General features: G+C 46.9%; 1 protein-coding gene across 1 annotated transcript in view; it reads left to right on the forward strand.

Moving 5' to 3' along the window:
• ITK (IL2 inducible T cell kinase) overlaps window positions 1–17,492 on the forward strand; it is a 98,617-nt gene extending 81,125 nt beyond the window's left edge. The window contains 5 exon segments of the mRNA XM_068273101.1: window positions 2,649–2,865; window positions 6,634–6,698; window positions 8,670–8,788; window positions 13,963–14,120; window positions 16,224–17,492. Coding sequence (XP_068129202.1) covers window positions 2,649–2,865; window positions 6,634–6,698; window positions 8,670–8,788; window positions 13,963–14,120; window positions 16,224–16,295 — 631 coding nt within the window. The 3' untranslated portion in view covers window positions 16,296–17,492.
• The last annotated feature ends 600 nt before the right edge of the window (window positions 17,493–18,092 follow it).

Raw genomic sequence — 18,092 nt, forward strand, 5'->3', positions numbered from 1 at the left:
TACAGTGTTTTCCATTCATTCTAATGTAACAAGTTCACATATGTGCGCTTTCTTACTGTCCGTTTGAGAAACGTGGTGTTGCTTGCAGGCATCTCTGTGCGTTATGTGGCGAAGCGCACAGCAATGCAAGTGAGTGTGTGCGCTTTTTAAGTGCATAGAAGCGCATAGCAATGCGCTTTGGACATATGTTTTTTACCCCTAATAAAAAAAAAATTCAAATGAAAACAATCTTTATTGACAACTGCTACTTCACATAAGCAAAACATGCTGAACAAAAACGCATTCAAGCGCATGTAAAACTTATGGGTCTGCTTAAAAAAGTGCACTGCAACACACTATGAACACATGCGTTTTTTATCATGCGCTCAAATACTTTTCTGAACACAGCCAAGGCCTGACTACAAGGAATATCATTATAGTGACTGGGGATTGAAAACTGAACGGCTTTGTACACAACCAAATACTACATTAAAGAGACACTGTAACAAGAAAAACGTCCCCTGGGGGGTACTCACCTCGGGAGGGGGAAGCCTCTGGATCCGAATGAGGCTTCCCCCGTCGTCCTCTGTCCCATGGGGGTCTCGCTGCAGCCCTCCGAACAGCGGCCCAACAGATCCAACAGCCTGTTCAATATTTACCTTTCCAGGCTCCAGCGGGGGCGCTGTTGCGGCTCTTCTGACAGAGATAGGCGGAAATAGCCGATTTCCGTCGGATCCGCTCTACTGCGCAGGCGCAGGAGACTTGCGCCAGCACAGTAGAGCGGTCCGACAGAGATCGTCTATTTTCACCTATCTCTGCGGGAAGAGCGGATACTGCGCCTGCGCTGGAGCCAAAAGGTAAATATTTACATCGCCGCCGCTCCGGGAGGATTTTCGCCGCCACTGTGGGACCGAGGAGGACGGGGGAAGCCTCAATAGGATCCGCAGACTTCCCCCACCCGAGGTGAGTACCCCCCAGGGGAGGTTTTTTCGTTACAGATTTTCTTTAAACAATGCAAAAATGTCAAGGAAACTGTGTATGTCTTTATACCAGTACAAGGATATATATATATATATATATATATATATATATATATATATATATATATATATATATATATATATATATATATATATATATATATACATATATATATAGGAAATATTGAAGAAACTCAAAAGGTTTATGTGCAAAAATACAAAAGTCTTTATTGAAGACAAAAATCTTGCAAAATATTCATACGTTTGCGTGGGTGTTTTGGCACAACTCTAAGGGTATTATTTGTTATGCCTCCCTTTATGTGGAATAATACTGTGTATGTCTGCAAGCTGGTGCATTTACAACAGTTTATACTGTAACACGTAACAACCAAAATATGTAGTAACATAAACAGCACTGTATATCTTGCAAATGAGGGCAGCTTTCTATGCATGAAACGCTCTAAGGCCATGTTTGCACTGGCAATAAATGATCAGTTTAGCAGAGTAGCAGAGCAAAACAGAACAGGTGAGAACGGATCCTATGCAAAGGAGCAACAGGATCTGTTTACATCAGTCTGTTTGAAACGGATCGCCGTGTACAGTCGCTGCTCTCTACATATGTTACGCAGCATACTCACCTGCTGCCATCTCTTTGAGTTCTCCGCTGCTGCTGCCACTCATTTGGGTCCTTGCATGCTAGAAACCACAATAGGATTACCCCAGGGCCTCTATCAAAATCCTAGGGATACCATTGGTTTGCAAAAGACCCCTGGGAATCATCTTTCCCCAAGGAGGATTCTCGTTAGTTCACTGAGTAGTGGATCAATGAAAATCTTCCCTGGTGCTCAGTCTTTGCAAACCAATGAGAGCCTGATGCTTCTGATTGGGCTCTGGGATCAGTATTCCATTGCCTCTAGTGTGCAGGGACCTGAATGGATGGCAGCAGCGGGTAACACAACGACAGATACCCAATGTGGTCCGTCAGGCCAGGTTTTTCGCTGACACATCTGGGAGGCTGTAAACACGCTAGATTAAAAGCAGAGGAGGCCCTGACTGTCCACCTCAGCCAAGAACCATCTAGCGCAGGCATGGGCAAACTTGGCCCTCCAGCTGTTAAGGAACTACAAATCCCACAATGCATTTGCCTTTATGAGTCATGGCTGTGGCTGTCAGAATCCTGCAATGCATTGTGGGACTTGTATTTCCTCAACAGCTGGGGGGCCAAGTTTGCCCATGCCTGATCTAGCGTGTGTACAAGGCTTAAAGTGGACCTAAAGTGAAAATAAACATATCCGATAATGAATTGTAAGTGTAGTATGGATGATAAATAGAACATTAGTAGCAAGTTTAGCATTAGTTTAATATTTTTATTTTCAGTTTTATAACTTTATTTTTGACTGTTGCTGCTGCTGTTTAGAATCCACACTCTGCTTTATTTAGCCGAAAAGGATACAGAACTAATGACACTTTGAACTTTGCTGCAGTAAAACCTCATTAGAATCTTTATCTCACGGTTCCTCAGCTGTTTTTGGCTTCTATTTACTGTTCAGGAAGCCAAACTGAAATCGAAAAGCTGTTGACAAGATCTTTCACATAGATAACCACTCATGATTTTGATCCGCTCAGTAACTATCACCCACCTGTGTATATTTTTACCTTTGTTGTGTACCTTCCTGCTCCTTCCGATAGGAGAATGTCCCATCCGAAGTTGGTGCAGCTTCTTGGCGTGTACACCCAGCACACGCCCATCTTCCTGGTGTTTGAGTACATGGAGTACGGCAGCCTCAGCGAGTTTCTGCGCAGAAACAAGGGGACTCTGACGAGATGTACGGCTCTGGGGATGTCCCAGGATGTCTGCGAGGGCATGGAGTACCTGGAAGCTTCTAACTTCATCCACAGAGATCTGGTGAGTGCCACTGTGTTTTCTTTACTAAGCAGGACATAAGTGCTCCCCACAGCTGTAATGAATTTTTGTTTTTAAGGTAAACCTGGAGTCAGGAAACAAAAGTTAATATTTTCCTCAGTAATTGGAAACCCTTGCAACAACCCACATTATAAGATTGTAAAATGGCTCAGGTCACAGATAACGTCCAGGGAACATCAGCCGTTGTGAAGATCCAGTGAACATCCGTATGGAGGTAAAGTTTCAGGAATTTATATAGGAAAACAAAAACGGTAATATCTAAGCGTAACCCGTTTATTTAGATAAAATTTCTGGTTTTGCAGTCTTGCGTCATCAGGGGAGAAAAAAGATGTTTTTTCTCCCCTGATGACGCAAGACTGCGAAACCGGTCGGGGCGGTAACAGGCGGCACCATTGTCTATTGATCTACGATTGACCATTACATGCGCGCTAATCTTCCGGGGTTCCCAGTTTATGGGCCTTGTATGTTATTGTTTTTATATCTACTGCCTTTAAAGAAATTTTATCTAAATAAACGGGTTACGCTTAGATATTGCCGTTTTTGTTTTCCTATGTAAATTCCTGAAACTTTACCTCCATACGGATGTCCACTGGATCTTCACGACGTCTGATGTTCCCCGGACGTTATCTGTGACCTGAGCCATTTTACAACCTTATAATGTGGGTTGTTGGGAGCTGGTAAGCCTTTTCTTGTTTTGATGTTTTGGCGGATACCTACCTCTGAGCATTTGATGTGGTGAATAATTTACCATTCCCTACATATAATGACTTTCTAAACCTGCGCTGACCTTTGATGTATGCCTGACTTCTGAACTTTTGGACATTGTTCTTCTCAGCGGCGGTTCCATTGTTCCTTGGCGCCGATATATTTGCTATTATATATTAATTGGAAACCCTTGGAAGGTCTAGATTAGAATATACATGTCATACTCTGGCCCCCAGCAGACCCATGAAATTTGGCCCTGAAGTGGTTTTCCCCCTTTGCATCATGGTTGGCCAACTCTAGACCACCAGGGAACTTATATTGGATTTGAAGCCCTAGACCACCAGGGAAGCCATATGGGGGAGGGAAGGAGGACCACTAGACATCAGGTAACTGTATAGGGGAGGGAGTGGAGCCACTAGACACAGGGGAACTGTTTAGGGGAGAACGTGGGGACACTAGGGAACTGTATGGGGAGGGAGGGGAACCATTAGACACTATTTATCACAATAGTGATGGTGTCCTTCAGGTATGCAGGGCCCAGATTATGCAAGGATTCGAATGTCAATAAGCCAATCTTAAACAGAATTCTCCATTTTATCGGTGGCCTGGCCAATGGAGTGAGCAAAGGGTTGGTGTTATGTGGCAATGGTGGGGTTAAAAGGGCTTTGCAGAGGACCACGGGGGGAAGTCTCTTTGGGGTCCAGAGGCTTTTCCCTCCCGAGGTGAGTAGCCCCTAGGGGAGATTTTTTTCATTAAAGGTTTACTTCAATACGTAAGGTTAGTGATCACTGGCATACAGCCTGCAGTAAATATTCTCATAACCTGTTTGTACTCCTGGAATGTACATACTCTGTGTAGTGATCAGAGCCGTATTTAGGCCAAGGCCGGCCAGGCCATGGCCTAGGTCACCACAGGAGCAAGGGCAGCAAAGCAGCAGCCTAAACTGGTGCAGCATTTGTAAGCTTGCAAAGATCAGGTGAGCATCTGGCCGCGGTACTCTGCTGCTAGCCACCTGTGCAGCAGCCACCTTGCTCTCTGTGCACGTTTGCATTGTGGCCGACAGCTATGGACATGGGCAGCATTGGAGACTGAAAGAAAGAGGAAGCTTCTGCACTAGAGACGAGTTGATGGCTGCTGCGGTGTGAAGGCGAGCTGGCTACCAATACTGAAAGGGGAGTGTAAAAAGGAGAGATTAAGGAAGTCATCTGGCTACCTATACTGGACATAAAGGGGGGAGGGGTTATCTGGCCACCTATACTGAGGGTGGTGCAGGGACAAACCCAGGATTTTTAAGAGGGGATTCCTGAAAGGTCTCCCTCAGCCACGTACAATACAGTATAATAATATGGTAGGACATCATGCTGGGTACACACAATGCAATTTCTGACAGGATCTGACAATTATTTCCTAAATGTCCGATCTGCTGCCGATTGACAATGGGAATCGATCAGGAGCAGTTTCAATACAGATAATAATGAGGACAGCCGACATTGGTAATGAAGGGGAAAGTGAAGCATTCACACAGCAGGGCACAGGGCTTTGCTCATACCTGACTCTGACTGTTAAATTCCCCAGAGCTGCTTCCTGCTCTGTACACACACTGCTGCTCCATGCTCTGTACACACGCTGCTGCTCCATGCTCTGTACACACGCTGCTGCTCCATGATCTGTACACACACTGCTGCTCAATGCTCTGTACACATGCTGCTGCTCCCTGCTCTGTACACACCACGCTGCTCCATGCTCTGTACACGCTGCTGCTCCATGCTCTGTACACACGCTGCTGCTCCATGCTCTGTACACACGCTGCTGCTCCATGCTCTGTACACACACTGCTGCTCCATGCTCTGTACACACGCTGCTGCTCCATGCTCTGTACACACGCTGCTGCTCCATGCTCTGTACACACACTGCTGCTCCATGCTCTGTACACACGCTGCTGCTCCATGCTCTGTACACACACTGCTGCTTCATGCTCTGTACACACACTGCTGCTCCATGCTCTGTACACACGCTGCTGCTCCATGCCCTGTACACACGCTGCTGCTCCATGCTCTGTACACACACTGCTGCTCCATGCTCTGTACACACACTGCTGCTCCATGCTCTGTACACACGCTGCTGCTCCATGCTCTGTACACACGCTGCTGCTCCATGCCCTGTACACACGCTGCTGCTCCATGCTCTGTACACACACTGCTGCTCCATGCTCTGTACACACACTGCTGCTCCATGCTCTGTACACACACTGCTGCTCCATGCTCTGTACACACACTGCTGCTCCATGCTCTGTACACACGCTGCTGCTCCATGCTCTGTACACACACTGCTGCTCCATGCTCTGTACACACACTGCTGCTCCATGCTCTGTACACACACTGCTGCTCCATGCTCTGTACACACGCTGCTGCTCCATGCTCTGTACACACGCTGCTGCTCCATGCTCTGTACACACACTGCTGCTCCATGCTCTGTACACACGCTGCTGCTCCATCCAAAGTCAACTGTAGCAGGGAAAGAAAGGGGGCGGTGCTGTGAGCTGCAGGATACCTGCAGTTATTCTGGTATCTCAACTTGTGCCTGTACCAGACACTGCACCGGCCCTGGTCAAAGGGGGGATTCTGGGCAGCTGTAATCCCCCACTGCATTTGATTATGTGGTGGGGGGGGGGTCATCAGTCTACCTATACTAGAGGGAAGGGGGAGGAGTCATCTGGATAACTATACTGGAGGGGAGGGGTCAACTCACTACCTATACTGAAGGGGGGCGGCTGGTGACAGTGGCCTTGGGCGGTAAAGAGTACAAATCCGGCCCTGGTATGATGATGGTCATGCCTAGGGGAACTCATGGAGAAGCATGTGATTTGCTTGATCAGCTGATGGATTTGCAAAGCTCTGATTTGCTGTGATCACATCCTGCTTTTAGCACATGATCATGACCAGCAAATCAGAGACTTGCATATGTATCACCTAACCAAACCGACCACATGCTTCTCTATGACTTCTCCTAGACATGACCTTTACTAACTCTGTGTTTGTTTCACAGGCTGCTCGCAACTGTCTCGTTGGAGAGTCACTGGTGGTTAAAGTGTCAGATTTTGGGATGACGAGGTAAGTGGAATTCACATATATTTTAAGTAGCAGTAGAGTTTTATACCGTGTTAGCCATCAGTAAAAGCAGGACACGTAGTGGGTACAGGCCTTTAGAAGAAGAGTAGATACAACGTTATAGGCTGAAAAGAAATGCGTCATTTAAATACTGTCAGCATCACACCAACACCTTCCTCCAGCCCTTAGAAGTCTGTGTGTTCCTCGCCGCAGTTCCACTGTGCTCGAGTGTTCATCTGTCCCCTCCGTAATGATCAGCGGGTCAGCGTCTTCGGCGCATGTGCGTGTGCATGCCTCTTATGATGGCACTCCCGTGGCTAGGGATGGTCAATGAGATGCAAATACTTCCAAAATTATGCAAATTTGTATGCAAATATATGCAGCTTGGAAAAGGACCAATCAATTTAAACCCGGGTTTAAATTGATTGGTCCATTTTCAAACTGCATACATTTGCATAACAATGTGCATATATTTGCAGCAACTCAGAAGAATTAGCGTATCTGTGCTCATCCCTACCCGTGGCCAGGATCATTCTGCGAAGTGAGCCCAAACTGGCACATGCACAGAAGCCTACAGAGGGGACAGCTAAACACTCGAGCACAGCGGAACCGCGGCGAGGGGCCACTCAGACCACTAGGGACTGGAGGAAGCCCCAGTTAAGTAAAGCCTTACAGCCAGCATTCACTTCGGATATCCTTTAAAGGATACCCGAAGTGACATGATGAGATAGACATGTGTATGTACAGTGCCTAGCACACAAATAGCTATGCTGTGTTCCTTTTTTTATTTCTCTGCCTGAAAGAGTTAAATATCAGGTATGTAAGTGGCTGACTCAGTCCTGACTCAGACAGGAAGCGACTACAGTGTGACCCTCACTGATAAGAAATTCCAACTATAAAACACTTTCCTAGCAGAAAATGGCTTCTGAGAGCAAGAAAGAGGTAAAAAGGGGAATTTCTTATCAGTGAGGGTCACACTGTAGTCACTTCCTGTCTGTGTGCTAGGCACTGTACATACACATGTCTATCTCATCATGTCACATGTCACTTCGGGTAGCCTTTAAAGTGTATCCAAAGAGGAGTTGGAACTTGGCAGAGCAATTGGGACACAGAGGCATGGAAGATAGTAAATTACATACCTCTGTGTCCTTTCTGCTCTTACCCAACTGACCGCCGCACTGCAAACACTCCTCCGCCCCCCCCCCACCCCCTTCCCCCCAAAAATTTTTTTGCAGACATGGTGCTTGTACGCAACTTTAACAAAGGAGGGGTGTTCTTTGCAGTAGAGGGATGCCCTCTCCAGCCTTAAAAACGCCCCTTCCCCGCCTCTCCCCACCCACTCACTGCCTCTCCCCTGCCCCTCTTCACCGCTTCCCCTCCTTTCTGTGCTCTGCAAGAGAAGCACGGAGTGAGCTGCAGCATCGTGAACCCATTTTTCCATTAAAACAAAACCAGGAGCGTAGGGATCAGCAGTAATCGGCACTACCTAATCCGACCGTCGTCGCCCCGAATCAAGTAGTATTTTTTTGTTTTATTTTACAGTTTGCTATTCACTGGGGTTAGCTTTAAGCTGTGTCTCTGGGAACACTGTAGGCACTGAGAGATCACTAGAAATGTTTTATTTTTTTAAAAAAATTGCCATTAATAGTGAACCTGTGCATAGATTTAAGTACTAGGAAGGAAGATTCGAAGTGGGAATGGGTACCAGGTAAGTGCACAGCACTCGCCAACATGTGATGTGTTCAGTCCAGTGACTTCAGCACTCTACTGAACACGTCTTGTCGGCGAGTGCAGCTGCCGTGTGAGACTGCCTTTGATGCTTTCGACACACCTGTTTGCCCTGAAGAAGGGACCTGCGAGTTCCGAAACGTTGGCTGTCTGCATCAATAAAAGTTCACGGAAAATTGAGGAAGTGCCATCCCTATTATATTGCACATGGACCTGTAGTATAATAATCTGCTCATCTTTTTCCAGGTTTGTCCTCGATGACCAATACACCAGCTCATCAGGCAGTAAGTTTCCAGTGAAATGGTCAGCACCAGAGGTCTTCCAGTATGGCCGCTACAGCAGCAAATCAGACGTGTGGGCTTTTGGTATGGTTGATCCGCATGTGTACCGATCACTCTGCAAAATCCGATTTCCTTGTAAAGCTGAACTCCAATTGTAGGGAGAACATGCGTAGTGCGAAGGAGCCGATAGCCGCTGACTGAGGAGCGGGAGAACAGTGCAATCGGGCGGGGCTTAGGTGTTGGGGGTGGCTAAACAGATCCAGCTTGACGAATCTTTAGTTGACGATTTGCGGTGCTGTACACAAGCTGGTTTGACTCTATTATTCTCAGCCTAGTCCGTTTTTATACTCCACCGTGGCCGAGTTCAGGCCAGCGTGTGTACGTAGCTTAAAGCGTACCAGTGCTGGTATAAACGGAAGAATTGATACTTACCCTGGGCTTCCTCTAACCCCATAAGCTCGTCTGAGTTCCTCGCCATCCTCCCGCGGTCTGCCATTCAGCCGCAATCAGTCCCGGTAACAGCTCAGTCGGGTCAAGTCTAGTAAGTTCCCGGGGCTGATTGCGGTTGAACGGCAGAAGGGACTCAGCGGGAGGACGGCGTGGGACTCAGACAAGCTTATGGGGTGGAGGAAGCCCTGGGTATCAATTCTTCCATTTATGCCAGCTCTGGTTTACTTTAAAGGGAAGGTCCAAGCAAAATAAAAAAATGAGTTTCACTTACCTGGGGCTTCTCCCAGCCCCATGCAGCCATCCTGTGCCCTCGGAGTCACTCACTGCTGCTCCAGTCCCCCACTGGCAGCATGCCGACCTCGGAGGTCGGCAGGACGCATTGCGTACATTTTTACGCATTCCAGGTAGTGCAGGAACATTAACACATACATTTTTACGCGTTAGTGGATCAATGCGTAAAAATGTACGCATTAAACCATTAATGCGTAAAAATGTATGTGTTAATGTTCCTGCACTACCTGGAATGCGTAAAAATGTACGCAATGCGGCCCGCCGACCTCCGAGGTCGGCATGCAGCCAGTGGGGGACTGGAGCAGCAGTGAGAGACTACGAGGGCACAGGATGGCTGCATGGGGCTGGTAGAAGCCTCAGGTAAGTGAAACTCATTTTTTTATTTTGCTTGGACCTTCCCTTTAAGGATGGTCAATACGATACTAATGACTTTGAGTTAATGTAAATTTTATGCAAATATATGCACCTTATATTTACAAATTATCATCTCATTGCCAATTTCTACACAGGATTTAGATGTCTCATTCCAGCGATTATAATTTACGCACACATCTATAGTTTTAGAATACTTTATGTAGTACAGCCTTTTGTTTTGGTGAAGTGACAGGATTAATTTTAATCTATAAGGCTGGTTTCACACCAGGACGTTGTGTTTTAGGGGACGTTAAGGTCGCATAACGTGCCCCTAACGCAACGCCTGGTGCTCTCTGATGTGGACGTCAGAGTGAGCCACGTTGTGCAGCTCACTCTGGCGTCCGTGATGCCGTGATGCGCACTCTTGTGCGCATGCGGCATCACGTGGTCCCGGCCGGCCAATCGCCGCACAGAGCGGCCGCTCCAGGAAGTAAACACTGCACGTCACTGAGTGCAGTGAATGTTAATTAGCCATGTGCCTGACCGCTCTCCGCTCCTCCCCAACTTCACTGAGCATGTGCAAGCAGTCTAATGCGGCTCTGCCGCTTACAAAGTACTGCATGCAGTACGTTGTCTTATGGCGCAGCGTTACAATGTAACGCAACGTGGGCACTGTGAACAGCCCATTGATTTTTCATTGCTGTGCGGTGGGGTGCGTTACAGGCTGCTCTAACGTGCGCCTGTAACGTCCCACTGTGAAACCAGCCTATAGGTGAAGCCTGTAGTTTTTCATAGTAGTTTTTCATTTTATTGATGGCCACGTTGGACGGTCAATAAAAGACTAAAAATTCAATAATTGATGCCAATTTTTGCAAATTTGCCTAGTTTGAACATGGACCAATCCAATGGAACAGCTCCATTCCCAAGATGGATATATTTGCATACAAATAGCATAAACTTTGCATCAACTCAGTTATAAACATTCCGAGTAGCCACAGAGCTTGAGACAATGGCCATGTCCATAGACATACTAGGCGATCTGCAATTCACTTTTTCTCCTGAGTTTTCTCCTAGGAGATAATTTTTCATCTTCAATTTAAATTAACTTTTTAGTACTTTGCATTGGAAAGAGTACCACAAAGTAGGTGAAAAAGTACTGTATAAATTATTTTGAGTACTTTTTTTGCTTGCTGGTGGTGTAAAAGGCATTTTATTAGTTGTGAAAATATCACCTGGGAGAAAGCTCAGGTGAAAAAGTGAATTGCATATGGTCCACTGGCTCTTATTTGATTACCATTTCCTCCTGAGTTTTCTCCTATTAGATTTTTTTTTTCGTATTTTCTTTTACATAACTTTCCAGTACTTTGACATTGAAAAAGTGTCAAAAGGCCTGTAGGTGAAAAGGTACTATCGCAATCACTTACGGTATTTTCTTGCTTGCCGCCAGTTTTAACCATTTCCCCTCCCCCGGGATGAGTAACTACGCCCCCACTCGACCCCCCCCCCACCCCCCCGCTCAGGGACAGATCAAAACCAAGCTGCGCCTGGGGCAAGGTCAGGTTTTGGGCGCCTAAGCTGCCATTCATTTTGTAGCCTTCTTAAGAATTCAACAAACTGCGCCTGGGGAAAGATACCCGCCTGCCCCCCCCCCCCCCAGATCCGTCCCTGCCCGCGCTCGGTACCGCCGCTCATTACCGCCAATCGCCGGCTGCTAGATCAATGAATGGAAAAACAAATCCCTTTCATTGATCTAAGTTCCCCTGTGAATGGCTGCAGCCGCCTATTCAGACGGCTCTGCCATTCATGAATCCCGTCCACGTAGTGCTTCCGTTTCCATACTAACAGTACGGAGCTGAAGTCACCGAGGACATCTTGTGGCCAAATTGTAATATTTCATCCCCTTTTTTTTCAGTTTATCATCCCTAGTTACCTTTTTTTTTATTATCCCCTGACCTCCCACACTCCCCTAAAGTTACCATTTTTTTATTTTTTATTTTTTTCCAAAAAAAATACATAAATAGTTACCTTAGGGACTAAACTTTTTTTTAATATGTATACAAAAACTGTATACTACAATTACTTTATAAATTATGGGCTTGTAATTAGGGATAGACGCAAAACTTAAAAAATGCACCTTTATTTCCAAATAAAATATTGGCGCTATACATTGTACTAGGTAAATATTTTAAACGTTGCAATAACCGATACAAATGGGCAAATAAAATGTGTGGGTTTTAATTACTGTCGCATGTTTTATTTTGAAACTATAATGGCCGAAAACTGAGAAATAATGCATTTTTTCAATTTTTTTCTTATTATTCCCATTAAAACTGAGTTAGAATAAAATAATTTTTAGCAAAAAGTACTCCCCAAAGAAAGCCTAATTAGTGGCGGAAAAAACAAGATATAGATTGTTTAGTTGTGATAAGTAGTAATAAAGTTATAGGTGAATGAATGGAAGGTGCGCTGACGGGTGAAAATTGCTCTGCTTTGTTAAGGGGAAAAACCCTTCGAGGTGAAAAGGTTAAAGGCATTTTATTGAGAAGGCAATTAACTTTTTCTTCTAAGTTTTCTCCTAGGAGATAATTCTTAGACTTCTTCTTTAAAATAAGTTTTCAGTACTTTGCAATTGAAAAAGTACCAAAAAGTAGGCGGAAAGGTACTGTCAAAATGATTTTAAATATTTTTTTTTTTTTTTGCTTGTCGTGGTTTAAAAGGCATTTTATTGACAAGGGCCGATATACAATTTACTTTTTCTCCTGCGTTTTCTCCTAGGCGATTACTTCCAAACTTCTCAATAAAATACCTTGTAGAAACCACCAGGAAGTGAGAATATACTTTTTCACCTACTTTGTGGTAATTTTTATAAGTGCAGAGTGCTAAAAAGTTATTTTAACCCCTTGAGGACCAGAGGCTGGTACAGGAACAGCGGGATCCCGGTGAAATACAGACGAATCGCCACGCATACCCGTCGCAACCGCGTCACCTCCGCACGCCTGGGCCATCCACTCTGACGTCTCTATGACAGCTGAGTTCCTGTGAGCCGGTCAGGAGCCGCTTTCATTGGCTCCTGACCCTGTCTTTCAATGTACGCCAATGGGAGAGGCTTACATTGAAAGACAAGGCCAGGAGCCAATGAAAGCGGCTCCTGACCGGCTCACAGGAACTCAGCTGTCATAGAGACAGGCAGAGCCAGTGAGATGCTGCGACAGATGGCGGGGATTAAGCGGCGAGAGCAGCGGGAGCGACGGAAACAGCAGATGCGCGCAGTGGCGGCTAATTGAAATCTACGTCCTGCCAGCCAGGAGCCCACCAAAACAGGGCATAGATTTCAATTAGCTTGGTCCTTAAAGGAGTTATCAGGGAAAAAAAAGAAAAATTAGCTTTACTCACCTGGGGCTTTCTCCAGCCCCTTGCAGCCGACTGTCCCACGCGGTCACCTCCACTCCCCGCCGCTGTCCTGCTCTCGCAGCTCTGTATTGAGGCCGACTGCGGCTGCGCGTAGTGCTGCTGTTAATCATGGCCCTGTGGGCCGCGACGAACTGTGGGCCACGTGGCCATAATTGACAGCGGCGCTTCGCGCAGCCGCAGTAAGGCCGACCCCGGTGAACTTGAATACCGAGCGGCGAGAGCGGGACAGCGGCGATGCCAGCGTGGGACAGTCGGCTGCAAGGGGCAGGAGAAAGCCCCAGGTGAGTATAGCTAGTTTTTCTTTTTTTCCCTGATAACTTCTTTAAATGGTTAAAGAGAAGAAGAAAATATATCTCCTAGCAGAAAACTCAAGAGAAAAATTGCGTATGGCGAGGCAGGGCTTCTTGACGCACAGCATGCACAGTGCAGTGCTTGAACTGGGCGCCACAATGCTATAGTGCATGGCCCGCTCAGCAGTAATACCCCAAATAACTTTCCCTCTGAGTTGCTATGACTCAGAAGAGCAATATTAATTAACGCCGGCCAGAATTAAACCGGCAGCAGGACGAACCTTCATTCGGCTCACCCTCCGGCAAACTGCTATGGATCGGCATATGATATGGGCCCTCATGTCCTATATAATAAGGCAGATGAGGTGAAGACCAGTGTGGTGTGTAGGAACATCTGTAGGATATGGCTCAGCATGTTGTCATTCTCACACTAACACAGCACGACTCTTATTTTCTATGCAGGCGTTCTGGTTTGGGAGATATTCAGTGAAGGGAAGACGCCATTTGAGCACCTTAGCAACGCGGATGCCGTCAAGGAAGTTTCATCTGGATTTCGGCTTTTCAAGCCTAAACTGGCTACTGAAAAAGTGTATCAGCTGATGAATAACTGCTGGCTGGAGGTAAGAGGCCTGCTTCTTCTGCTCCTGTGTAGGAGTGACAAGGGAAGACATAGAACATTTATATCACGTTTTTCTCCTGTGGGACTCAAAGCGGCAGAGCTGCATCCACTAGGGGCGCACTCAGTGGGCAGAAATAGTGTTATGAAGTGTATAGTTCTGCGGACACACCCCCAAGGAGCAAAGTTTGAACAGTCAGACACATTGGTTACTTCAGTTGCCCCCTATTTTGCATAATGTAGCAATAGAGGTAGAAAATCATAGCTCCAGCTGATGAAGTATGAGAGACAAGACTTGTAACAATAAACTAAATTTTTTGCACCTATTGTATAGCTTAGTTGTTATCCACAAGTGTTATCTGCTTCAATAGCCCTGCCATTTTCTATTTTGCCTCATTTACTGTGTCAAGATGGGTGTTGTTCTATGTCGATTTCAACACTGGAAAAAGTAAAAAAGTCAATTAGGTCTGGTGAGTTAGGTGGATGGTCCAACACTGGTGCTGCACTACAGTTAAGAAAAGTGCAAATCCATCCTTAAACTGGTGCAGATTAAGAAGTGTTTGATAGCAGTTCTACAGATGTAGACCTGCAGGCTAGACATGATTGCAGAGTACAGGCTAGACCCGATTTGTGATGTGCTCCACCCCCTGCTGAATTCCTCCTCAGAGCGGGCTGCTATCAATACAGCAGGTGTGTTGGTTAACTCAACAGCAATTCTCCTCACACACTGCACTGTCTGAGAGACCTTCCTAACTCCTCCTATTTTACAACAGTTTTAGAAGGAATCTGCACTAGTTAGTGATTTCTTAAGATGTCTGAGACAGTTCTGCACGGATTTCTAAAAACCTACCAATGTTTTGTCTCAGACACTCTTGATCAATCTGGCCCTGTGGGCTTGCTTGTTGTGTCCTTAACCACTTGCCGACCGCGCACTCATAACGCGCGTCGGCAAAGTGGCAGCTGCAGGACCAGCGACGCAGTATTGCGTCGCCAGCTGCAGGCTGATTAATCAGGAAGCAGCCGCTCGTGCGAGCGGCTGCTTCCTGTCAATTCACGGCGGGGGGCTCCGTGAATAGCCTGCGGGCCGCCGATGGCGGCTCGCAGGCTAAATGTAAACACAAGCGGAAATAATCCGCTTTGTTTACATTTGTACGGCGCTGCTGCGCAGCAGCGCCGTAAGGCAGATCAGCGATCCCCGGCCAATCAGCGGCCGGGGATCGCCGCCATGTGACAGGGGACGTCCCGTCACTGGCTGCACAGGACGGATAGCGTCCTGTGCAGCCCGGATCTCCAGGGGGGGCCAGGTAGGAGAGGGAGTGGGAGGATTTCGCCGCGGAGGGGGGCTTTGAGGTGCCCCCCCGCAACACCCGCAGGCAGGAGCGATCAGACCCCCCAGCACATCATCCCCCCAGTGGGGAAAAAAGGGGGGCGATCTGGTCGCTCTGCCTGCACGCTGATCTGTGCTGGGGGCTGCAGAGCCCACCCAGCACAGATCAGCTACAACAGCGCTGGTCGTTAAGGGGGGGTAAAGGGTGGGTCCTCAAGTGGTTAAAAGGTATTTTATGTTGTGAAAACATCTCCTGTGAAAAAACTCAAGAGAAAAGTTGATATTTAAAGGGAACCTGAAGGGCTTCTGCCAGCCCCCTGTAGCCTCCCCATGCCCGCGCCGTCATGGAACGATCCTCCGGTCCCACAGCTAAGTTTCGGTATTAGCAACTTGCAAGTCGACAGCCACTGCGCCTGCGGGGCCCTGGCCGCGCGTGTTATCGTACAGTACGAGGGGGGAGGCGTACTTCACCTGCACAGGACGCTCCCCGTGACGGGAGCCGAAGCTAGTGGCCATCGACTTGCAAGTCAGCCATCCAGAAACTTAGCCGCGTGGGGGACCGGAGGATCATTCCATGACGGCGTGGGCACAGGGCGGCTGCAGGGGCTGGCAGAAGCCCCAGGTAAGTGAAACTCTTTTTTTTCCCTTCAGGTTTCCTTTAATTGCCACACTTCAAATATTACAAAACAGGACTTCTGAAACCTTGGTATAGATTGCCTTGTTTTAGCTGGGATTACCCTTCTCAGGGCTATTATATTTTTCTTTTTCTTCTCTGAACAGAAACCAGATGCTCGCCCATCGTTCAATCACTTGATGAAAGAGATCACAGACCTTGTGGAGTCTGAAATGTGACGAGACTGAGGATGTCAGAAGATTCTAACCCACTCCAATTAAATTCCAGCTCAAACATCTAAACATTATGTTTGTTTTGGAGAGCATGGGAACGGCTTACAACCTCTTTTGGGTGTGTTCACTACTCTCTAAATCCCCATTGGTGAAACTCTTCCTCACTTCCTGTCCCTGAGTCGTGGGGCCTCCAACATGACTTTTTGTAGCATGGAGCTTAAATACTTCAACATGAATCATTGTAGCATAGAGCTTCAATACTTCAACATGAATCCGTGTGGCATGGACCTTCAATACTTGTGGTATGGACCTTTAATGCATCAGTATGAATCCCTATGGAATGGACCTTCAATACTTCAACGTGAATGCCTGTGGTATGGACCTTCAATACTTCAACATGAATCCTTGTAGCACGGACCTTCAGCACTTCAACATGAATTCTTGAGGCAAAGACCTTTAACCCATTAACATGAATTCTTGTGGCATGGACCTTCAATACTTGTGGCATGGACCTTCAATACTTTAACATGAATCCTTGTGGCATGAAGCTTCAGTACTTCAACATGAATTCTTGTGGCATGGTCCTTCAACATGAATCCTTGTCTCAAGGACCTTCAACGCTTCGTCGTGAATCATTTGGGCATGCCCCTTCAACATGAATGAGTAGCAACAAAAAATAATTCATGAACTAGTGTATCTGTCCTTTTTGGAAAGATTTATCCACTTCCTGTTAGGACAGGAAGTTAAGAGAGTTCTTCTTCTAGATGTGGAAAGAGCAATGGAAACCTAAAAGAGGTCTCAACCCCTTTCCAAGCTATCCAAAACTAGATTTATAATACCTCCTGGAGTTGGACTTTACTGCTGATACTCCTGATATGCAGCCGCTGCCAGGGAAAGGCGTAGCCAAATCCCTGAAACCCTTTCTGTCTCCCTGAATAGTGGGTACCCATGGAGATCACAGCTACCATATTTTACAAAACAACCAAGAAGGGGAGATCAGTAAGTCTGCAATTCCCATGAATGTTTGTTCCTTCTAAATGCTAACATACAAGTAAGAAATCCAGAGACTGATCAGGCTGTTGCACTTAGCAGCCACTCCTACTTAAAGCCCTAATTCAGCTTTTCAGCAGGGCCCGTGCTACCATAGGAGCAAACTAAGCAATTGCCCCAGGGCCTGAATTGACTGCCAGGGACCCCCAGGTCTCCCCCAAATTTATTGTGGTCCCCAGGACCCCTGCAAAATTATCAGCAGTGTAGTGACTCACCTGTCCAGCGTGCTCCTTGTGGCTCTGGGTGTTCCTGTCTTTATTCCCTGCTGTCCGCATCTTCTCAGTGACCCATTGCATATTCCCTGCGGGGAGAAAGATGGGAACCAATGGGGCCACAGACTTATGGAAGAATGCGCTTGCCTGGACAGGTGAGTCGCTGCATTGTCAAAAACTCTGCAGGGGCCCCAGGGACCACATAAAGTTGGGAGAGACAGGCTGACGGTGTGGGGGGCCCTGGGAAGAATGGGGGGGGAGGGTAGTGTGGCATCAAAGAAGGTTGAAGAAGGGCTTTAGCTATCATTGTTGGTAAAAACACACGGGCATGAGTATTTTCAGAGGAAGGGAACCTAAGAGGATCTGCAGTACACTGCCTAAAGAGAAACCGTAACCAAGAATTGAACTTCATCCCAATCAGTAGCTGATACCCCCTTTCCCGTGAGAAATCTTTTCCTTCTCTCAAACGGATCATCGGGGGGATCTGTATGGCTAATCTTGTGGTGAAACCCCTCCCACAGTGTGATGTCATGACCAAGGT

Source organism: Hyperolius riggenbachi, chromosome 3, assembly GCF_040937935.1.
Source record: "Hyperolius riggenbachi isolate aHypRig1 chromosome 3, aHypRig1.pri, whole genome shotgun sequence".
NCBI classification, from domain to species: domain Eukaryota; kingdom Metazoa; phylum Chordata; class Amphibia; order Anura; family Hyperoliidae; genus Hyperolius; species Hyperolius riggenbachi.